Source organism: Pongo pygmaeus, chromosome 6 (assembly GCF_028885625.2).
Source record: "Pongo pygmaeus isolate AG05252 chromosome 6, NHGRI_mPonPyg2-v2.0_pri, whole genome shotgun sequence".
Taxonomy (NCBI): Eukaryota; Metazoa; Chordata; class Mammalia; order Primates; family Hominidae; genus Pongo; species Pongo pygmaeus.
Genome location: NC_072379.2, coordinates 115247703 through 115272617, shown reverse-complemented (window position 1 = coordinate 115272617; position 24915 = coordinate 115247703). Strand labels below are relative to the sequence as shown.

At 38.4% G+C, this 24915-nt stretch overlaps 1 protein-coding gene and 1 long non-coding RNA gene across 3 annotated transcripts in view; both read right to left on the bottom strand.

The window, feature by feature from the left end:
- Nucleotides 1-9421: 9421 nt before the first annotated feature.
- Nucleotides 9422-24915, bottom strand: part of CAV1 (caveolin 1) — a 36579-nt gene continuing 21085 nt past the window's right edge. For both annotated transcript variants that reach the window (XM_054495517.2, XM_054495518.2), the window contains exon 3: nucleotides 9422-11648. In XM_054495517.2, the coding sequence (XP_054351492.1) occupies nucleotides 11307-11648 (342 nt within the window). In that variant the 3' untranslated portion in view covers nucleotides 9422-11306. The remainder of the gene's footprint in view (nucleotides 11649-24915) is intronic.
- Nucleotides 15082-20980, bottom strand: LOC134739884 (uncharacterized). Its single transcript, XR_010126974.1, has 2 exons — nucleotides 15957-20980; nucleotides 15082-15919 (listed from the first exon to the last, which is right to left on the bottom strand). It is a non-coding gene; the product is annotated as an uncharacterized LOC134739884 (long non-coding RNA).

Below are 24915 nucleotides of genomic sequence, written 5' to 3'. Positions count from 1 at the left end.
CTGCCTCATGGAGTTTAAATCCTAAAAGTGGTGAAAAACTAAACATTGTGAACAGTTAATTACTCAATATGGTATGTACTGTGAAGGAAATAGGCAAGAGGCTAAGATAGAGATTAAGATAAAAGGACTTACTTCACTTAGGGAAGACCTGGGAGACCTCTCTGAGTGTTGACATTGAGGCTGAGACCTAAAGAATGAGAAGGAGGTAGCAAAGTAGAGAGAATGGTGTAAGATCATCTTGGTCAGAAGGAGCAGCTGTGCAAAGTCATCTGACTTTGAGAGGGGCCATAGCATGTTCTTGGGACTGAAAGAACATCAGTGTGTCTGGAGCACAGATCATGAGGAGGTTGTAGTATGCAATTAGATTGGAGAGATAGGCAGGAGCTGAATCATGTAACTTTGTAGGCCTTGGTAAAGAGATGTGATTTTATGAATGCATTTTACTGAATGCAGTGAGAAGATACAAGAAGATTTTAAGTTCTGTGTGTGTGTATGTGTGTGTACCTCTGTGAAAATGTGTGTTGCTGTAGAGCAAAGTGGCCAAATGAGTTGGATGGGGTTAAGGGTGGAAACAGGTAGACTGCCTAAAGTAGACCAGGATTTAAATTATGGCTGCTCATACAGAGGTTGTGGCAGTGGAATCGAGGCAGGGGTGCAAAAGCAAGATATATTTTGAAGAAGGAACTGACAGAATCTGGTAATGAATTGGCTATAGGTCTTGAGGAAAAGAAAGGTCTATGGGGACTCCTAGGTTTTAAGCTTGGGTAGCTATGTGGATGATTGAACAATTAAAAATGATGTAGAATATTTGGCAGGGTGGAGGAAGCATGAGTAGTACAGTTTTTATCTATGAGACAGCCACGGGAGATGAGAGAGTCTGGAGAGAACATGCACAGAGAGACAAGGAGAGGGCTTAGGGTGGAGCCTTGGGCTATTTCTTCATTTATGGGTTGGGTAGAGGACATCTGAGGAGTAAATGATCTCAAAAGCAGAATAACAAACTGGATGACAAACACCCCTGGGAGCAGATATATTAGGACAAAAGGACCAATAATTTGTATCTTCTTAAATAAACATCCTAATTGAGAAAAAGAAATATATTAGCAACATGAAACAAGACAAGAAATTCCCCCCACAAAAAAAAAGCCATGTAAAATATCAGGATAAAAATGTAGATTTGAAGGAACCTAATAGGTGGGATAAATAGTGACATAGATACAGCTAAAGAATGATGGAGTTGAAAGACCAGATGGAAGAATGCTTCTAGAATGATAGAAAATGTAAAAATTCATAGCCAGGGATAATAGAAGTACCAGGTTTTAGATACTTAGAGTCCCTGAAGGAAAAATTATAAAAATCGAAAGAGGAAAATATTTAAAGAAATGTGGAGAACATTTTCAAAAGAAAGAACAGCTACAGATTGAAATGGTCTTTAGAGAACCATTTCATGGGAAATATATACTAAAAATATTTAAAAATATATATTTTAAAAATTCACACACAGGTCCATTATATTGAGATTTAAGAATATCATAGGCAAAGAGAAAATGATAAATGACACAAATGACATCAGAGGTTTCAAAAAATGCAGAATTCCAGAGGCAATGGAGTAATTTCAAAAAAATACTTAAGAAAATAAATTTGAAGGTAGAATTTTACAATTAATAAATTTGTCATTCAGACATGTGATGGCAATAAAAATATTCTCAGGCATACAAGGCTTTACCATAAAAAGGACTCCCATTGAAAAGATGTTTTAACATAAGTGCTCAAAAAAAGAAAGAGAAGAAAAAATATCAAGAAAAAAGAACTATATCCAAAATACCACAGAATTAAAGCTCTATATGGTGTCAATATGATTGGCAACCCTGGTGGGGGGAAGGCCAAAAGTAATGAACATATACTAAAAATCTTGTCTAGTTAGAGGGTGTATATACACAAACATATATATATATATAAAATATACTGTATATATATTAATTACTTTAAATAAGAAAGTATTAAAAAGAAACAAAAAATAGAATACTTGCAATAAAATGTAAGAGAATAGAAGAAAAGAAAAATGTATTAACAATCACCATGAATATAAATAGACCCAATCTGCCAGTTAAAGAATAGACTATCAGATTGGATAAAAAACAAAATCCAACTCTGTGCTGTTTATAAAGGACTCTCATAAAGCATAAGAACATGGGAACCTTATAGGCACACAGTCTAAGAGATACCATTCACATGACAGTCTCTCTAAATGGCATTCCCTAGAGCTGGGTAGTGTACTGCTGATATTGCTAGTGCATGACAGCCCTCAGAGTAAAAGATTGGACCTAAATACATCAGGAAAATGTTTATCTTTTATTTTATTTTATTTTATTTTTTTGAGATGGAGTCTTGCGATCTCGGCTCACTGCAACCTCTGCCTCCCGGGTTCAAGCGATTCTCTTGCCTCAGCTTCCCCAGTAGCTGGGATTACAGGTGCCCACCACCACGTCTGGCTAATTTTTTTAGTTTTAGTAGAGACAGGGTTTCACCATGTTGGCCAGGCTGGTCTCGAACTCCTGACCTCAGGTGATCCGCCTGCCTCGACCTCCCAAAGTGCTGGGATTACAGGCGTGAGCCACCGTGCCCAGCCAGGAGAATGCTTAAGTAAGCAGGTATGACTATGTAAGTTTTTAGCAAAATAAACTTTATGACAAAACAATAATTAGAGATAGGAAGACTCACTACCTAACCATAAAAGGTATGTAGAACCAACATATCAGTAAGAGAATATTTCTAAACAGGTATGCACTGAATAGAGTAGCTTGAAATGTATATAAGGCAAACACTTATAAATCCATTAGGAAGGACCGATAGTCTAGTCTCCTCATTTAAGAAACGGACTAGACAAAAAAGTCATTAAAATATTGAAAATCTGAACAACAAAACATAAGGCTGATATAACAGACATATATTAAATTCTGCATTTAAAAATTAGAGGATGCTTATTCTTCTCAAGCATACATTAAATATTTATAAAAATTTATCATGGACCTGACCATAAAATGTCTTAATACATTTCAAGAACAAGTATATTTAGATCATATTTTTTCCAAAAATAGAGCTAGAAATTCAAACGAAAACTAAGTTAAGAAATTTTATATATTTGGCAATTAAAAAACATAACATTTGTCAAAAGTCATTGAACTGTAGTTAGGATATATGTATTTCACTTTAATGTTAATTATTCCTCAATATTAAGTCAATTGCATTTCTAAAGACAGTCAACAATTAGCAAATATGTACTAAAATAGTCACTAGGCATAATAATTATCGTATTTGGAATAAATAAATCATAAAACATGAAAAAACTCTACATAGAACATTATGAAACTTTACTGAAAATGCTTATAAAGAAATAAATGAAATTTTACTTCCATGTTTAGAGCTAGGAAGCCTTGGTATCATACACATGCCAATTTTCCACCTTGATCTAAAGATTCAATTCAATTCCAATTGATATTCCAAGTGAGTTTTTATTAGAAATGGATGAGACAATTTTAAGTTTTTCTGGAAAATTAAATGGCAAAAACAAACAAACAAAAAAAACCAAGGCCCTTAGAAAGTAAGGAGCAAAGAAAACAGGAAATTAAAACTTGTCTTACAAGATTTGGAGACTCACTTTAAAATGCTATATGAGTACAGGAAAAACAAATTGACCAGTGGGCTAGAATAGAAAGTTCAGAATTCAATCCAAGTATGAATGGAACTTCAATAAATAACAGAGGTGGCATTATAGTTTAAAGGAGAAAGGAGGACATTTTCAATTAATGAAACTAGCATAAATGGTTGTCTCATTCAGAAAAAAAATGAAATTGGATTCCTACGTCATGCAACACAAACAAATCAACTCCATGTAACTGGATTAAGGACTTAAATGTTAAAAGCAAATCTTTAATGTGATTGAACATATTGCAAAATATTTTTATGCTAGAAAAGCCTAAGATATTTAAACTCTTAGACCACAGTAATGCTAGTTAAAATACAATAAATATCTTACTGATCTTGGTAGGAAAATATCTCTTTGACATTATAAAAAGTACTAAAAATAAAAAATGGATAAATATGAACACTAAAGTCAAAATACTTGTGTTCACTAATACTTTAATAATGAAAGTGAAAATAAGGATACAAATTGAGAAAAATATTTGAAACATATGTAAAAATAAAATGAAAACATTAAGAATCTGTAAGAATTCTTATGACTCAGTGAAAAAAAACCCCATTTTTAAAAAACCCTTGCTGAATGACATGTCATTTCACAGAAGAAGCCCACGTGACCAAAAACCAGTGAAGAGACGCTTAACCTCATTGGTAATCAGAAAGGTATAAATCAAGACTAAAATAAGATACTATTTCACACCCACTTGATTAGCAAAATTGAAGAAGTTTGACAGTTCCAAATGCTGGTGGCAGTGTAAATTGCTATTATTACTTTGAAAAGCCATTGGTCATATCTAGAAAAGCTGGGGGTGTATCATTTTTTAGGACTGAACAATTCAGTCCTAATGGTAATCCCTAGAGGAATTTATGCCCACAAACCCTCCCAGTGGACATGTATAAGTATGATTATAGCAGCACCATTAGCATACCATGTCCCCCTCAAGAGGCAGCTGGATAAAAATGGATATGTTCACGCAACAGACAAATATATAGCACTGAAAATGAATGACTTAGATCTATATTCAACAATATGAATGAATCTTAATATTAAGTGAAAAAAAATCAAATGCCAGAACGGTCCATTCTGCATGGTACTCCTTAGAAATATTTTAAAAAGAACTAAAACTAAATAGGTTTTTTTTTTCCCCTGGGAGATTGTATTTAAAATTTTTTAATAGGCAAAAAGATAATAAATACAAAATTTAGGAGAATAGTTACCTCATATGGATGCAGGGGTACAGGTGGATGGGAAAGAGAAGGAACAAACGTGTAGTTGTGAGTTCTAGTTCTTTGACTTGGTGATGAATTCATAGGTGTTAATTAATGATCATTAAATAATAAAATAAATAAAATCAAATAGAAGAGAGCCCCTCATGGACCAATGATGACATTAACTATTGAGCATGCCTATGCTTACATCTGGGTACCAGAAGTAAAAATTGTTTAAAAAACCTGTTCAACTGAGTGCCGTTGCACGTGCCTGTAGCTCCAGCTTCTCAGGAGGCTGAGGTGAGTGGATTGCTTGAGCCTCTGTGTTCAAGACCAGATGGGGCAACTTATCAAGACTCAGAAAAAAAAAACAAAAATACCAAAAACCCCAAAACCTGTTTGGCCTAAAAGTATAATTATAGGTAGGGTAATTTAATAGTGTTTAGACAATGTATATAAATAATTCTTTTGTTAATTTTGGCTGTAAAAGAAAGGAGAAAAAACATTGATGGTTGGAGGAGGTTATAAGGTTAAGGGAGGGAATGTGGTTTTTTTAAATTATAAAGTTATATGCGATGTTTGGAGGCCAATGAGAGCAATTCAGAACACAGGGAGAGATAGATAGTAAAAGAGTTAAACGAGATGACAAAGATCTTGTGAAAATAAGAAAGGATGAGATTCGGAGCGCATGTGATGGGACTGGCTTTTGCTCGGAGTAGGGAATCATCCATTTTAGTGGAAGGGAAAAATAAGATGAGAGCAAGTATCAGTAGGATTGGTGTGCATTGGTGAAGTGGAGAGAGTTTGCATTGATGGTAAGTTGGATAATGCACAACATCTTGAGACATTCATTATTACTAAAGCAACTGTTAGATCTGAGAATGAATACGAAAGTCAAATAAATGAATGGAGAGTCCTAAAGAAAAAAATAGTCTTGAATCTTAATGGTAAAGTGGTTCTATCGGTTACTTGATAGAACCTTATCTGATTCCATGGAGATAATTTAATATTTGTCAAATAATATAAATATTAGAGTTTATTTCAAAAAGTGTGTTTCTTTCCATCATTAAAATCTCTGTCTTGGAGTCTGTACATCAACTTAACACTTAGTCATTTTACGGTCTTGAAAGTCACTAAACTATAATGTGACTGAATATACCCTATTATGAAACATTTTTTATGTCGTAAAAACTTATATGTAAATGCTTAAATAAAAGATTTTGTTAAATTTGTGAGAGCAGTTTTAATTTTATATTTTAGACTCAAAATGTTTTAATTTGCATTTTAATTGGCTCCCATATTGTTGACTATTACTTGTTCTCAGTAGAGACACAACTTGCTTTCTGTTTTGTGGGATTTCTGCTAACTATATGATTTGGTGCCATGGTTTAGCTCCTAGATTCCGGAGCCAGACTCCATGTGTTCATAATCCTGACTTAGTTACTAGCTGTGTTACTCTGAGCGAGTTACTTGACTCTTCTGTGCCTCGATTTCTTACTCTGTAAAATTGGAATGACAATGATAATACATACCATATAGGGTTATTGCAAATATTACATAAACTAATACATTTATAAAGGATACACTTGACATACGAAGTTGAATACAAGTTTTAACTATTACTTAACTTCTGCTAATGTTTACTCCAATTCTGCTCACATTACTTGCTTATTATACATTTCAGAGTGGATGAAATAATTCTGCCAGCCAGTGGGAACAGGAAGCTTCATGAAGAGGAGAAAGGCTTAGGGCTCAGAAACCGCAGAGAGCAGGAGGATAGATGAGTGTAAGGAACAGAATTTTGAGGACAGACACTCCTGGATTAGACAATAGCTCCAATACTTATTAGTGATGGTGAATGGGTGACTTTCTAAAACTCTTTAAATCTTATTTGTAAAATGGGGACATCAATATCTATTTTGAAATCTTGTATAAATTTGCAATAATGTCTGTAAAGTATCTGACAGGAGCTCAGAAATGACACAATTCTTTAAATCCACTCACACCCAAATTTTAAACAAAAAGTAGCAGTATATCCTACACACAATTTTTAAGTTTTACTATTTAAGTTAACATCATGCTATGAACATATTTCCATGTCATTAAATATTCTATTCCATCCAATATTTAAAAGCTAATAGAAGTCTGTTAAATGCATATACCATAATTTATTTAACCAATTTGGTTGTTTTAATATTTATGTTGTTTCCAATATATTATGCTGTTGACAATAAAATGGTGAACATTTATGATGATGAACCTTGGTATTGCCTCTATTATTTTTATTTAGTAAGAGGAATTGTGGGATATATCATGTGTACATTTAATTGTCTTCCAAATGGTTTATACCAGTTACCCTCACAGATGCAATAAATGAGTGTGCCCACTCACCTGCATCTTCACCAGCATGGACATTACTTTTGTTCACCGTCTCTGCAGACTTAGGTGAAAATGATGTCTCATTGCTTTAACTCTTACTACTTCTTTACTAATAAGTTTTTGCATAATTGTTGTGTACTTCTTTTTGTGAACTATCTTTGCTTATTATTCATCTTTTTCTTAATTGATGAAAGCTGTCTTTATTTTTAGGTATATTATAATGCTATGCATTAAAATGCTTTCTGTTATCAGTCTTTATCATTTGTTTGTATTTGTTTCTACTGTTTTTGATATATAGAAGTTTGATATTTTGTGTGTTTATTGCCATGACCTTTTTATTTTATGATTTCAGCCTTCTGTGTTATGTTAAGGGTGCCTCTCTTTACTTCTCCCCTCCACCCAGTGTTAAAAATATGGATTATAAATTAAAACATAGAATGCTTGACTATTAGCACCCACATCAGGGAAGGTATGAGACCTTCCTTCCTTCCTTCCTTCCTTCCTTCCTTCCTTCCTCTTTCTTTCTCTTCCTTCCTTTTTCTTTCTCTTTCTCTTTCTCTCTTTCCTTCTTTCCTTTCTTTCTTTCTGATGGTCTCACTATGTTGTCAAGGCTGGCCTGAACTCCTGGCCTCAATTGATCCTACTGTCTCAGCCTTGAGCTTCCGAACTGCTAGGACTACAGGCTAAATGTGTGATGTATGAAGCTATTTATTACCAATATGGAATAAAAGTTGTCCAAAGCCATATAGTTATTTTTGTAGATGGAACTGGATTGGAAGCTGTGATGATTGACTTTTTATGTCAACTTAACTGGGTCATGGGGTGTCCATATGTTTGGTCACATATTATTCTGAATGCTTCTTTGAGGGTGCTTTTGGATAAGATTAACATTTAAATTCATAGACGGAGTAAGGCAGATTGCCCTCCCTAAGCTGGGTGGGCCTCATCTAATCAGTTGAAGGCTTGCATAGAATAAGCTGACCCTGAACCTGACCACCAAGTAAGAGAGAATTCCTTCTGCTTGACTGCCTTCAAACTGGAACATTGAATTTTTTTCCTGCCTTTGGACTTGGTCTAAAATAGCAGCTTTTCCTGGCTCTTGAGCCTGCTGATGTTGGACTGGAACTACATCATCAGCTCTCCTGGGTTCCCAGCTTGCTGACTCACCCTGCAGATTTGGGAACTTGTCAGCCTCCATAATCGTGTGAGCCAGTTCCTTATAATAAAGCTCTTGCTCTCTATCTCTATCATCTCTATGTATCTCTATCATCTCCATCTGTATCTATCTCTATCCGTATCATCTCCATCCATATCTTTATCATCCCCATCTATCTCTTTCTCATCACCTCCATCTATCTCTAACTGTAGCTCCATCTCTATATGTACATCTATCTATTTCTATCTCTGTCTCTATATATCTCTATCTCTATTTCTATCTCTGTCTCTATCTGTCCCTATATATCTCTATCTCTGTCTCTCTCTATATATGTAAATATCTATCTCCATCTTCATGTCCATCTCTATCTATCTCTATCTTCATCTCTCTCTTTATCTTTATCTTTATCATCTCTATCCTATCTATCGTCCATCTATCTATCTATCTATCTATCTATCTATCTATCTATCTATCTATCATCTATCTATCTATCTGCATCTATCTCCTATCGGTTTTGTTTCTCTGGAGAACCCTAATATAGGAGTCCTGAATGTAAACTTAGCCAAGCAACAAACATAAATTGAGACTGCAATATACCTCTTTAAAACCCAGTTAAGGCATGGCAAAGTTCAAGGCATTGGCCCCAAATGCAAATTGTGTCTTTTACTAAGTGAGACTATTAACATCCATCACACAAGCTTGCTGGGGGCTCAAATTAGATGACATATAAAACATTGGGCAAATTGCTAAAAAAAACTTTGTTATTAATTATAACTTTTATCTGAAGCAACTCATAAATGGCGATGACCTTAGCAGAAATATTCTAAGTGACTTTGTAATAATTTTAAAGTGGGAGACCATTACCCCCCACAAACACATACAAACACGTACACACACTATGCACATGCTCACTACATACAAATACACAGACTCTGACACATAAACACCTGTTTTGGGAAAAAATAATGAAGCTGACTGTTTAACCATTAAACATTTTTATTGTGCAGGCTTGTAACATTTATAGGACATGCATGATAAAAAATTGTAAAATATATCAGTAATCATATAAAATTTCAGCGATCTTTTGGACCAGTAATTGATTTGCATGAGGGACTAAGCATCTATGTAGAACAGACATGTCTTGGAATACACAGTTTACAGATTGAATCACAAAGCCATTTCCTAAGTGATTTTCTTCATATAAAGATAAAAATATCTTTACATTTAAAAAGTATGCAGTATAGCACATTTTCAGTTATGTACACAGTTTAAAAGTAAAACTATATCCATGCCAGTGTCTGTTTTAAATGCAAAAAGTCAAAGTAGGTAACAGGTTGGTAATTAAAGTGTCAGGAAGACTGGAAGAGGCAAAAATCAAGCGGAGTTCCAATAAGTGTATGAAAAAAAATAAAAGCATAACTGAAGGTTTAAGAAAAGTCCGCAAAGGCAGAATCACAATATGAGCAGGAGGGATAAAAAGCTTTTGGTTATACCAGGCAGCTTTCTGTATGACTCAGGTTTACAGGTGAAATTCCTCAGTTTGAGTTCAGAAGAATTTGAACTTATTCCAGCAAAATACTTCAATCTTTTTATTACTGCCTCCTCCCCCATCTTCTTTGTGGGCAAAGGGATGCTTGGATTAGGTCCAAAGCTCCTGGCAGGGGGAGGGGCCATGTGTCACAGCATAACAGACGGTTGCAAGTGCTTTACTGAGCAGGGGTCAGGTTTGCAGCAACTCTGATAGGCTCACACAATGGCCTCCGTTTTACAGCCCCTCCCTGGAGGCCCACTGATCAGCTGAAATGGGAACACAATGTTGAGCCACTAAACCACCCTGGTGATGGATTAGTTTGGATTCAGGAAAGCGTGATTATTCTTGAAAATAAACGAAGCTGAATAGACATGCTGACCTCATTCAGCTGATGAGAGGCAGGGAAAGCTGGCTTTCAGGCCTGCCAGCCCACAGAGGGCTCAGCCCTATTGGTCCACTTTAATTCATTTCATCGGGCTAGTGTCGACCATACTCACTATGGATAAAGATGTTGCCTGATGAAGCCCAGAAGTGAGCTTCACCAGACTCTGTAGCTCAGAGTCAGAAACACGCATGGAAAACTAGGTCATAGATATTCTAATTTTGGTCTTCAGGGAGGCTGCTGACCTAATGCGAGCTGCTGAGTTAGACCCGATTTGAAAAGGAAAATGTGAAAAACAGGAAGGCACTGAGGTCTTGTTATCTATATAACAAATATTCAGGCACAGAAAATATCATAGGTTAAAATTTCAAGAAGAGTAAGGCATTAGTTGGATCATGAGAAGGCCGAAGATTATGTTTTCTAACCTGTAAGGATCACTGGATCCTACTGAATTATGAAATGAATGGCAGTAATCCACTAACTCCTTAAACGGTGGGAAAAGAGTTTGCTGAAAATCTGCCCACATACTTGTACACTCCATGGCCATACCCTGGAATTCTTCCTTTAACATAAAATGACCAACATTTTAGAGTAGGCAGTTAAGGTTGTTGGTTCTTTTTTTTTTTCTCCTCAGTTCTTCATATTTCTCTTAAATTACCTTTCAACAATGTTCATATCTCAGCCAATAAAGCGATGATTGATCCACATGCAAATAAAAAGGTAAGGAAAAAATTTTAAATGGGTTTTAAAAATTCAGACTGCCAAAAATAGATGAAATAGTTCAGAAGAGACATAATACTTATGAAAACTGAGAAAGTGATCTTTTTATTCTCAACCAAGATAATTCATTCATAAGTTGTTGCTGTATTAGCAACTTGGAACTTGAAATTGGCACCAGGAAAATTAAAAGGAAAAAAAAATCAGGTATACTTCTATCCTTGAAATGTCATTTATATTTCTTTCTGCAAGTTGATGCGGACATTGCTGAATATTTTCCCAACAGCTTCAAAGAGTGGGTCACAGACGGTGTGGACGTAGATGGAATAGACACGGCTGATGCACTGAATCTCAATCAGGAAGCTCTTAATGCATGGTACAACTGCCCAGATGTGCAGGAAAGAGAGAATGGCAAAGTAAATGCCCCAGATGAGCGCCATTGGGATGCCAAAGAGGGCAGACAGCAAGCGGTAAAACCAGTATTTCGTCACAGTGAAGGTGGTGAAGCTGGCCTTCCAAATGCCGTCGAAACTGTGTGTCCCTTCTGGTTCTGCAATCACATCTTCAAAGTCAATCTAAAAGGTAGAAGTGACAGAACATAAGCACAGAATAGAAGAAAAGAGACAAAAACCCCACTATTCAGTATCCATAGACATATACTGTGTTAGCATTTATGAGTTCGTTCTTTGTGAGATGCTTAAAGGCAACCAGCAGCATCAGCATCACTTGGAACTTGGAAACACAGATTTTTTAATTTTTACTTTTTTGAGACAAGATCTTGCTCTGTCACCCAGGCTGGAGTGCAGTGGCATGATCATGGCTCACTGCAGCTTCTACTTCCCAAGCTCAAGCAATCTGCCTACCTCAGCCTCTTAAGTAGCTGGGACCACAGGTGCATGCCACCACACTCGGCTAATTATTATTATTTTTTTTAAGAGATGGAGTCTCACTATATTGCCCAGGCTGGTCTTGAACTCCTGAGATCAAGGAATCCACCCACCTTGGCCTTCCGAGGAGTTGGTATAATAGGATGAGCCACTAAGCCTACCTGAAACACAGGTATTTGGGTTCCCCTTGGACGTTATTATCTCTCAAGGGTGGAATCCAGGAGATTTTTAAACATGTTCTCTGGGTGTTTCTCTACCACACAAAAGGTTGAGAACTATAGCTCTAGAGAAAACCAAATGGATGTGATTAAATTTCTTGACTTAAAGTAAAATCCCCAAACATAGATAAGGATACGAGGCACTCAGTACAATGTAATGAACGTGACATAATTCAACTGCATTTGAAGACAACTACACATACAATCTTAAGGGGCAGTTAGTTCATAATTGGTTAACAATTCTTCAAATGCCCAATCAGCATAATTACTTCAGGAAATTAGATCATGGTGAGCTGGGAGGCATCAAGAAGGCTTCATGAGGTGGGAGATTTGAGCAGGGCTTGGGCAATTGGCTGATTTGGAGAGGAAGAAGAAAGGGACCTTGGAAACGTGTCAAAGCCCCAGGAACAAGCAAGGGTGTCATAGTGAGTGTCTCAGGCAGAACAGACCTGTGTCACCAAGGCTGGAAAGACAGGTTGAGGCCAGACTGAATATTATTTTACAGACAGTGGGGTCTATGGAAGATGTGGGAGTAGGGGAGTGTAGCCACAATCGACGCAGTAGTTTATCAAGATGAGTTTGACAACGGTATGCACACTGGGAGAAGGAGGAAAGAGACTCAAGGCAGGGAGACTGTTGCTGTCACTCAAGTTTGAAGGGCCAGGACTGGAAAGGTGGTCATAAAAAAAAGAAAAGAAAAGAAGGTTCCAGAGATGCTAAGGGAAGAATCTACAGGACTTGGTTAGCTCAAGGGTGGGGATGAAAGGAGCTGGAATGCAAATTTGGCTCCTTTCCCAATAGCTCTCCCAGGTACACGTTCACCCAAACAATTAATTACAGGAAGTTTTATCCCTCTGTAAAGATTTATATAAACTACACTGAAACATAGGATTAAAAACAGAATTACCAACAGAAAGGTAGGACAGAGCCAGTGCAAGTGCTTGGCAGTGACAGCTATAGGAGGGGATTTAATGCGGTTTGAAATCCAAACAAGTGGATGACTGCCAGCAGCGACTCAGGCAGGTTCAGGATTAGGGAATGAGGACTGCCATGACTCCACGGAGCTGCTCAGTGCCAAAAAGCCACCTTTTGGCTCAGTGCCAAAAAGACAAAATAAAATGTCTTCTGGAAAAAGTACATGATGCTTACCAATTTTTAAAGTTTATTTTGTAGAACATTCTGTTTCTTGACTTATTGTCCAATGTTCTAATAATGTAATGTGAAAAAAATGGTATGGCCACAATTATGTAAGTGAGCTTAAAGTAGATTTATTGTCACTCATTTTTTCCTCACCCATTTGGATCTAGACACAGGGTAAACATTTACTTGTGTGTTTTAAAAGGTGGCAAATACATGGCAAATCAGGTCAATACTTTTACAAAGTTTCTGTGCAAATTATTTAATTGTCTATTATGTGTTTGTGTTCTGACACTGCATTCTTCCCAAAACTATCAAAAATAAGGGGCTCTGGTTTTCCTGCATTCAACTGCAAGACACCTAAAGATTTTATTTTTTAAAGATGTCTTTGTTTTGTAAGAGGATTTGAAGGCAGAATTAAAATATTACAGCAGGTGTTCTTAATCTGGGGTCAAAAGATGGGCAGTGGTCATCCATGACTGCCCTGAAATGGGTACACACATTTTGAGTGTATAATGGGAAATGATCCATTACCTTTATTAAAAAATAGTCCATTACCAAAGAAGGTTAGGAAGCAATTTACCAGGAGCAGAGGATTCCTACCTCTTTACAGAGCAGACCCGAAGCAGGTCTGCCTTGAGATTCTTTTCCTAGGAGGGGAAGAGTTGTGAACATTTGTTGACTAGTTATTATGATCAGACACTGTTCTCATTTAACTGACAATAACTCTATAATATAGTATTCTCACTTTATAGAAAAAATGTGAGGTTCAGAAATGCTAATGAGTTGTCCAGGTAAAAGAGAGGTAGATTTGAGGCTTAAATCTGGTCTGAAAGTTATCAACTTTATTCAATATTGCACCACTTTACAAAAATGGTTTTCAAATTTTATCTAAGGTGAGTATGCTATTTCATAATTAAACGGCACGTTAATAAAAAAGAGTTTGCCAAATTTAACCCTCCGGTAACTGCAACAATTCTCCCGGCATGTTCTTTGAGGACAGTGTTACACCATATATACAGTTGGTCCTTAGTGAAGATATTTACAAACATGAGTGTGTAAGATTTCTTAATAATAATTCTATTTTTCTAAGCATAAATTCAAATTATTTTTCAATGAATACATAGGAAATTCTTATACTTTCTTTTAAGTTGCTTACTAAATTTCTGGATGCCTGTATTTTCAGTGAAACTGCATTTTCAGAAACTGCTAGTGAGCACGATTTATCCTCAAACGTCCAAGTGAATTTAGAGCAGGTCTCCAGGGTTGGAAAGCAACATGACAAAAATAACATCTTATATAAATATATTCAGCTAGTTATTGCTGCTTTAGTCTTTAAAATTTAAGGCAGTTTAAAAGAAAATTAAAAGTACAGCCAATTAGGTGCAGCTGAAAAAGGAAGCAAGGCAGGTTAAAGAAACAATAGAGGCAGAAATAAAGCTTAGTTTCTTTCTACCTCCATTTACACAGCAGTAATTAGTTTTAGAGGAGTACATGAGATAATTTATTTAAAGTACTTAGCATGGGTGCAGAGCATAGCAATATGATTAGTAAATGCCCAAAAAATAGTAGCATTTAAAAAATCTCTTGCTTTTGGTGACTAGGTCTTTCTCTCCTCTCTTCCTTCCTTCCTTCCTTTTTCTTTCTCTCCCCTCCCTCCCTTCTTTCCTTCTTTCTTTCCCTCCCTTCCTTCCTTCCTTTCTCTCTTTCTTTCTTTCTCTCTTTCTCTCTTTCTTTCCTTCTTTCCTTCTTTCCTTCCTTCCTTCTTTCCTTCTTTCTTTCTTTCTTTCTTTCTTTTCTTTCTTTCTTTCTTTCTCCTTCTTTCTTTCCTTCCTTCCTTCCTTCCTTCCTTCCTTCCTTCCTTCCTCCCTTTCTTTCTTTTTTTGGAAAAAGAAACTTTCTTTTTTTGGAAAAAGATGACTCTTGCTCTGTCAACCAGGCTAGAGTGCAGCGGCATGATCACTGCCCACTGCAGCCTTTACCTCCTGGGCTCAAGCAATCCTCCAACTTCAGCTCTCAGAATAGCTGGGACTACAGCCATGCATCACTGGCTAATTTTTTGCTTTTTGTAGAGATGAGAGGTTCTCACTATGTTGCCTAGGCTGATCTCGAACGCCTGAGCTCAAGCAATTCTCCTGCCTTGGCCTCCCAAAGTGTTGGGATTACAGACGTGAGCTACTGCACCAGGCTGTGACTAGGTTTTTAAATAGACAATTGTAATAAGAGGAACTAACAGCTGCAAAGCACATAAGGGCTGGGAATTTAAACCCCACAAGTGGCTCAAAAGAGCTAATTTCCATTTGTAATAATCTTCACCACAACCCACTGAAGTGCATGTCATTATTCCCATTTTACAGATGAGAATACTCCCGGGGGTTAAGAAATTATCCAAAGTCACAGAGATGCTAAGTGACAAAACTAGAACTTGTCATATTTCAAGTCTGGGCATTTTTGCCTTTGTATTCCTGAGACCACAAGCCTTTACAATTGTCTTATTTGCTTAATTTTCACCCAGATAGATATGCTTCCTAAAATATTCCCAGTTTGATCATTCAAAGAATTACTCTGGTTAATGTTTCCACTTTAAGTTAGGACATCTAGTACCTAGGATGTTTTGCATCCTAGGTACTGGTACTAGTACATTATTGGTACTGATTGTATTTTTATGGCTGTGAATGGTATGTTCTCACAATCCTGGGCACCCAGCCAGGGACTCTCACTCTAATTGACAGATATAGAAACTGAGGCCCAGAATGATTAAAATGAGACAGACATTCTCAAGATCTCAAGTGAACCAATGGAAAAGCTGCAATTAGAACTTTAATTTCCTGATTCCCAGGTCTATGTCCAGCCTTATGCTTCATACTTTTTCCCTAGGAAGTTACATCATCCTCCTCACGTACCTTCTCTGCCTTCTCCTTTCATATCTCTAGGTCTCCTTTAAATCTCTCATTGCTTCTAAGGCATTGACTTGAAAGGTATCTCTGTGTGAGTTTACGAGAAATGTCCTTTCCACAGTGTGAACACGGACATTTTTGTACATCTATCTACGGTGAAAAAACCAGGAAGGAATATTTTTTACAAATCCAAGTATATTTTGACATGTATTCAGATTCATGCACTGAATCCAACAAAGCTCGGCTAAATAATTGGTCTTTGTATTTAAGGGAGTTCAGAGTTCCACATCAATCAAAGCACAGCTGCTTCAGCAGATTCATAGATATTTAAAGCTAAAGTGATTCTTAAAGCAACAGAGTCACATATGAGATAGAGAAATTGATGACCAAAGCTGTCAGATGACTGGAACAAGTATATCTTCCCATTTTATGGCAGCACAGGATTGCAATTCAGGCTTAGGAACTCTCCTGGGCTCTTCCACTACTGCTTGCTATCATCACACATCCTTGATCAGTCTAGCTGCTACATTCTGGATACCTGCACCTGAAATTAAACATCCTCAGGCTATCAAGAGGTCCCACAGGTCTATTGTTGAGTGGATGATGGTGCCTCTTTCTCACAATCTCTAATGGGCTCATTGTTCACATTTAGCATCAGTTTGATTTATCTCTCATTGAAACGATCACTCCCCAGTCCCGTTTCCTAGGGGACTGACTCCACTTGCCCTTCTACAAGGGCTGGTCTTGCTTGGAGCAGCACTTTATGTGCTCACTTAGAATTTGAGCAGAACAAGAATTAAAAATTGGCTTAAAAACTCAATGCCCAAGAGGTGTAGGTGCCATTAGTTTCTTAGAGTGGGATGCCTCAGATGAGGTTGAGCTACCCCTCCCACAACCAACTTTCTGTTCTGTAATTTATGCAACAACTTGGCCTTCTGGAGAGAATTATTATGCAGACCTAAAGAAGAAAAGCATAAATACACTTCAGTGATATTTTTGTGTGTCAACAGATGCTTTATAAGGAGTTAACAGTTTACATTACTAGATTTTTATAAATGACATTAAATACCTTTGTGCAGCATTGGCTTATGATACTACAATTTCAGAAACATGAGTTAACACAAATCAAGCAGCAGACGTCAAGAAAAGCAATCTGTCCTGTTTGTTTTGATAATACTTGGCTGATGTAGTAAATCTCAGAAGATTTCATTCTGTTCAATGTATCTGAAGGCAATATTTGAAAAACAGTTTACATGTGCACAGGATTTTTAAAATATAGAATCTTTTCTGGGTTTCAAAATCTGGACATTTTATTTTGAATAAGGAATTTTCAAGAAGGAAACCTTAAGTACATTTGGGATTTCGTAAGTAATGATCTTACACATTCTGTTTCTATTGGAAAATACCTTTTTAGACTGTTATTGGAAATTGTGATTGTACTGGATATATAGAACACATAAAAAACAACACGTAAGAAGTTTACAGAAGACTTGTTTGTTGCCTGCTCAAAATTTACAGTCCCACTTCTCTGCCAACAGGATCCTGATGGATTCGGGTAATGGTAATAATCTTTTGATTTCAGAGATGAGTCACAGTTAGTTTAGACTTGCCATGATAATGTTAGTTTTCTTGGTGAGTGATTGGTTTAAGGCAGGCATGTGACTCAGTTCTGGCCAATGAGATCTGAGTGAAATCTGCTAGAGGAGACTTCCAGGGAAGCTTTCTCTTCCTTTTGAAAAGAGACAGAGGCATATGGCATAATTCTTTGCCCTTTTCATCTTGCTTAGAATATGAGGTGTTGCCTGTGTTGTGATTGTGAGGTGACATGCATGACTAGAAGGCCAAGGAAATAGAAGAGATGCTGCTTTTGCCATTATCAAGCTACTGAAGCAATGCCAACAGCTGCCCACCCCTAGACTTTTACTTATGTGACATAGATATACCTTTATTTTTAAGCCACAGCTGTTTAGGTTTTTAGTCACCTGTAGCAGAAAGCATTCTTAAAACACTCTTTCCTGTTGGCTTGCATAGTAGTCGTACATTTCCTCTTTTAGAAACATGAGCTTAATTTCTGACCTCAACATATCTTTCCAACACTACTGGACTCTATTACCACAGTACACTACCTAAATTGTATCAGAAAATGTTTGCTTTACATTGATACAAGTTTTAGCGAAGCACAAATGGGATGGTACATCAACTAAGACTGAAACAAATTAATATATTCTTTTCATCTAGAAAACTCACACTTAGATGCGATAGACAGCATCTAAGATGGCTTTCAATGACCCTATCTGCTGGTGTTCATTCCCTTGTGTAATGCCATCCCTCTAAGTGTGGGCTGGACTTAGTGATTTGCTTCTAAATAATAAAACATGGCAAAAGTGATGGGGTAACACTTCTGAGATGAGGTTACAAAAGACTGGGACATTCACCTTGCTTGCCTTTCTTGTTCTCTCACTTGCTTGCTCTACTGGAAACCAGCTGCCATGTTGTGAGTTGCCCTGTGGAGAGGCCCATGTGGAAAGGAACTGAGAGAGGGCTCTGGCTAACAACCATGGAGACATGGAGGCCCTCAGTCTGACAGCCAAAGAGGAACTGAATCCCGCCATCGGCCATGTGAGTGAGCTTAGACATGGATCTTTCCCCAGCTCAGCCTTGAAAGGACCCCAGCCCGAGACCTGGATTGCAGCCCCTGAGAGACCCTGAGCAGAATCATTACATTAAATCACTTTGATTCCTAACACACAGAAACTGTGGAGGATCAATGTTTGTTGTTCTAAGCGACTCAATTTTGGGGGTGATTTGTTATGCAGCTAGACAATTAATATAATTCCAAAACAAACCACTTTTGATGATGATTTCTTATTTTCTACTTCCTTGCCCTTTTCTATTAGACAATTCAGTTTTCATGTTTACAGAAAAATGTGTGCAATAAATGTCTATCAGATGCCCTTGAATTTGGTCGTGTGACAAAGTCCAGAAATAGATGAGAAGGAAATACAGCATTTACAACTTTCTACAATTCATAACAAACAGAATATTAGAAAAAATTTAGGCTATAGATAGTGTTTGGGTCGAAATATCAGCCCATATATCTGAAGTGGCTTGGATTTATACCCAGGTATGTACCAAAGACCAAGGGCCAGCTCCATCTGGAAAACTGATCACCAAACTTCATCTCTGGAAAATAATGCTCCATTCAGCACTAGCACAGGGTTCTCATTTCTCAGGGGTTCTCAGCAAAAGGATCACCTGGTGAAGGTGCTTGTTAAAATCCTGATTCTTTGGCCCCATTTCAGAATCAGATCAGACTCTCTGGGATGGGGCCTGGGGATCTGTATTTTTACCAGGATTGCCCTTTGTCTTGTGCAAAAGACTAGAGTGTGCCATGTTCCCTTGGATTTCATTACAGCTCCTTTTTGCATATGCCATTCTTTCTCCTCCACTCCTGACAGCCCTAGTTTGTTCCCTGCTCCTTTCTGGGAGCTCCTCATGTGCTGGATGGCATCTGGACACCGGTGGATAAATGAGTGGAGCTACTTTTTGAGAGGCTTTTGCTAATTTAAACCCATAAATATGTATTACTGGTTAAGGATAAATGACCATTATTTACTATGAAAACACACAAATGGACAATAGAAATGTTGATTTATTGTCATTATTCTAAACCCTACGTAAACACTTTTTTTAAAAAAAGATTAAATACATACTTGTAAAATCCTAATGTACGTGTCAAACCCAGTTATACAGAGAGAGGGTTTAGACCAATTTCAAACTCCCTTCTTTGTTCCCACACATATTTTTAACGTGTTGACCTTCCTTTGAAGTTGGTGGAATAAACGTATGTGAGTGTGTGGGTGCAGAGGAGGTTGCGAAGTAACACAATTAAATGTTACCAGAACATAGGAACTTTGCTCTATTACCTATGTGTTTTCTCAGGAGCAATCTTTACTGGGCCCAACTAGCACCTCTGGGGAAAAGGCTGCAGTGCTCTTGCAGCCTCTACTGAACACAGGAGGCCTGGATTGTACTGTAGATGCCTGTGTTGACGGGGGTTCCCAGGGATATCCACCTAGACCCCTGGGAAAAATGTAAACCTCTGGTAGGAATATTGACTCTTATTCTTTGGCTTGAACGTTGGTTCCCTTGGAGTGACAGATACTAAGTAAACTTCCCTGGCGGAAGCAAGGGTTTCCAGGGTTTCAAGATGGAAGAGGGCAAAAATGTGGGTATTTATCTACCTTTGTGAGCAACTGAAGAGGGTTTTAGGGTGTGGGGTGATGGGTGTGGAGGGGACCTGCAGTCACTGACCTGAGAATCCAGCTTGGAACCTAGAGCCTCTCTCTCTGAAATGACCTCCCTCTTGTTGCTTCCTAGTCATTACAGAGGCCTCAGAATATTTTACATTGATAGTGTTCTATTTCACTCATCTGCTTCTCTTCACAAACTTGTGAAGATCTAGATCACTTTTATATTAAGAATTGTCTTCTACGTCTTTTGTAAAGTCCTTTATTTTCCCATTGAAGGAAGGTCACTTGACTAAAATGTGACTACATCAAGACCAGGACTTAGGGCAAGGTCTGTGTCTACTACAAACATCTGGTATCCTCTATAATACCTAGTGGTACTATGCACATGTTAATTAGCATGTAAATATTTCTTCAGTAGGCATATTTTAAAGGAACTATAAATGCTCATCGAAAGGATGTAGCCATACATAACATTTCACCAATGATAATATTATCTCTTATTAATTCTTTGCCTGGTATTACAAGCACACTTTGATATATATATTTATTATTTTTAGCATCCTCTTTTATCCCATTATTTTATTTTAAATGATTTAATATTCATTTAAAATAAAATAAACAAAAATAATAAATAAATAAAAATCGTTTTATTTTAAATGACTTTCTTATTCACCATAGCTCTAAAATACCACAACCATTCTCAAAATGAAATGGAGGTTGATTATCACTTAGGTCACTTGGACAGCATGGAAAGCCCACTGACAAGGGGATAATTCAAGCTCAGAAGTCTTCACCTTTAAAGAAAAACAATTTAGAAAATATAGGTTGAAGCATGTTTTGTGCTTGTTTGGGTTTTCTCCCATGATCTGAATCACTGCAGTTGTGTAGACCTGGCCCCAAAGCGGTGGACATGCACTGGAATATGATGAGGAGGGAGCTTAAGGGAGGAGGCAGGAGAAGCAGCCCAGGCCCAGCCCTGCTGGGGAAGGGACTGAGGAGAAAAGTGACTTTGTTCTTTGGTGCCTCTTGCCTCCACTTTTCCTTGTGTTTTTCCGTGTGTGTGTGTATGTGCATGTCTGTGGATGTGCGTGTCTGTGTATATGTGTCTGTGCAGGAAAAGTGGCAGGCATACTCTTTAGAATGACTTCAGGTGACTGTGTTTTCTTTTCTGGCACGGGTGGGAGGGATGCATAGAAAAAGGGACAGCGTTATCTCCAGTGTCCTTTGTGTGTCATTAATGGATGGCAGGCCTTGGTGTGGCAGATATATTCCAAGGCAAGAGCCTTTTACAGGCCTTGGAATAGCAATAACTCATGTTACACAGTGCTATATGCCTCAGTGGATTCACATCACGCCCTGTGTGTGAGGACCTGCAAGGCAGGTATTATTTCCCCCATTTTACAGATCAGGAGACTGAGCCTCAGGGAGGTTGTAATCAGTGATTGAACCAAATGCAGGATTTTGCTTTCTCAGTTCCTCATTCAGCTCTCCCTCTATCACACCATTCTCTTTAACCCCACCCCAAACTCCTTGTTCTGTTTATGCAAGCCTCTCATTCAAACAGAAACACATGGGGATTTCTGAACCCATGGACTCTGGTTGCTCTTTATCGTCTACATCCATACTTGCCGTCCAAACTGTAAAACATGCCTCCTTTCACTCTGCAAATAACCATTTCCACCAAGGAAACGGTGTGTGATCCAAGCAAGAGGATGTAGCTGGCTGGCTTCCTTCTGCTCTCAAGCCTCCACATTCGGCATCACTCTTACTCCTCAGCAACCTAACTCTCTTCTGGCCAGGGACCCTGGGCATTTGACTGACCATTGGCTACCAGAGTCCTCACTGTGTTGTCATGTCTTTCTGGCTTTTCCTGGTTTACTATAACATTGTACGTTCCCCTTATTCCATTCTTTTAGTGTCAGTGGTTCCCATACATTAGTATACTTAAGAAATTTCTGGGGATGCTTGTTAAAATGCAGAATCTTGGGCCTTGAGCTCATGAATCAGTGCTCCAAGGGCAGGGTCCAGGCATTTGTACCTCATCCCCTCATTTTGATGCAGCTGGTCTGGGGAGGACACTTTGAGAAATAAGGATGCCTTAGGCTTCATTCTCTGCTAGGGGAGCGGATCTGAAAAATGTGACACTCAGATGTGAGTGAGTGTGATAATCAATTACTGTGTTGCCTTTGAAGAGCACGTATGAAAGGCAATATGATATCCTGGTTAATAGCATGGAGGCTGGGTTCGAATCTCTGCTCATCAGGGTTACCTCATCTAAGCTACTAAACCCCTTTGTGCCTAAGTTTCTTATCTGTAAGATGTGGTATGATAGTACCTTCATCTTAGGGTTGTTGCTCTGGGCATGAGTTAATATATGCAAAATGTTTAGGGCACTGCCTGCTACATCAGGAGCTACATCAGGAGCTCTGGCCCAGGTGCCTCAACCAGAAGTGGAGAGGTGTCAGGGACGTCAGTAACAGTATTGGGAAGATGGAAGAGGTATTTTGGAAAAGGAGAACCTTTTGGCATTCCTGAAATCGTTCCATGTCAGTGACTGCTTATTTTGTATTCTGCCATTAAGCAAGCAAGAAGGATGAGCTTATCTCTAGCAAGTCAATGAGGTTTCTGGAGTTTATTACCATGAGGCACACATGACCAAATGTACCCCAGAGAGATGATGCCCCAGCTGATGAGTGCACAGGTGTGTCAGAGAAAGTTGCACCAACATTCCATATAAGCCACTCTCTTTGCTTTGGATTAATTCCTTTTCGTCTTATTCCTCCTTTCCTTTTGTTTGAAGGTAACCATTGGGTTTCTCCATCTTTTGCTCTTCTTAGGAGGGAGTATGAGTTTTCCTGGGGTTTGTATTACACTTTGAAAATTTAAGCTAAATCTTCCTACACTGACAAAAAGATACCCGTTTCTAGTTTACATCCTGTTATGCATTCAATTGTGTCCCCTTCAACAAGCTCTGTTGAAGTTCTAATCCCCAGACACTCAGAATTTGACTTTATTTGGATATAGGGTCATTGCAGATGTAGTTAGTGAAGATGAGGTCATACTGGAGTAGGGTGGACCCCTCATCAAATATGACTGGCGTCCTTATACGAAGACGGCCATATGAAAACAGACAGGCAGAAGGCCATTAACGATGGAGGCAGAGTGGAGTTATGTAGCTGCAATCCACAGAATGCCAAAGATTGCCAGCAAACCACCAGAAACTAGGAGAGAAAAAGAAGGCCTTCCCTATAGCCTTCAGAAAAAGCATGGCCTTGCTGACACCTTGATTTTGGACCTCTAGCTTCCAGAATCATGAAATTTGTTCCCAATAAATTTCTGTAGCTTTAGGCCATCCAGTTTGTGATGCTTTTTTAGGGAAGCTGTAGAAAATGCACACACATTCCCTTGGAAGGCACCAAAAATGATCCTCAGGGATAGGATTTGGGATTTCTGGAACATTTTCATACCTCTTTGTGTAGCCTGCAGACTTTTTTTTTTGTGTGTGTGTGTGTGACAGAGTCTTGTTCTTGTTGCCCAGTCTGAAGTGCAATGGCGTGGTCTTTGCTCACTGAAACCTCTGCCTCCCGGGTTCAAGCGATTCTCCTGCCTCAGCCTCCCAAGTAGCTGGGATTACAGGCACCCAGCACCACACCTGACTAATTTTTTTTTTTTTTTGTATTTTTAGTAGAGACAGGGTTTCACCATGTTGGCTAGGCTGGTCTCGAACTTCTGACCTCAGGTGATCCACCCGCCTCAGGCTCCCAAATTTGGGATTACAGGCATGAGCCACCACGCCTGGCCTGCATATTCTTTTTTTTTTGAGACGGAGTCTCGCTCTGTCGCCCAGGCCGGAGTGCAGTGGCGCGATCTCAGCTCACTGCAAGCTCCGCCTCCCGGGTTCACGCCGTTCTCCTGCCTCAGCCTCCGGAGTAGCTGGGACTACAGGCGCCCACCACCACACCCGGCTAACTTTTTGTATTTTTTAGTAGAGACGGGGTTTCACCGTGTTAGCCAGGATGGTCTCGATCTCCTGACCTTGTGATCCACCCGCCTCGGCCTCCCAAAGTGCTGGGATTACAGGCGTGAGCCACCGCACCCGGCCGCATATTCTTTTATATGGGGTTCCCACGTGGGAATCTAAAACTGCACTGCTGACCAGCTGGCTGTGAGCCGTCTGAGGGAACCCGGAGCCATCTGTCGTGTCCACATGGCCTCACGTGTTCATTATCACAAAAAACATCTAGTGGCAGCTGGCTCAGTACAAAGCAGGCTGTACATATCTTGATTCTTTTTTGTCCTCTGGTGTCAATTTGGTAGCACATGTTGATGTTGAGTGTTACCAAACAAGTGACATTGAACAGTGAACAGTATAAAAATAGGCCACAGAAGGGCCAGAGATAGCATGGATACTGGGTGATTAGTTAGCGAACTTGAACAGCGAGGAGGGATA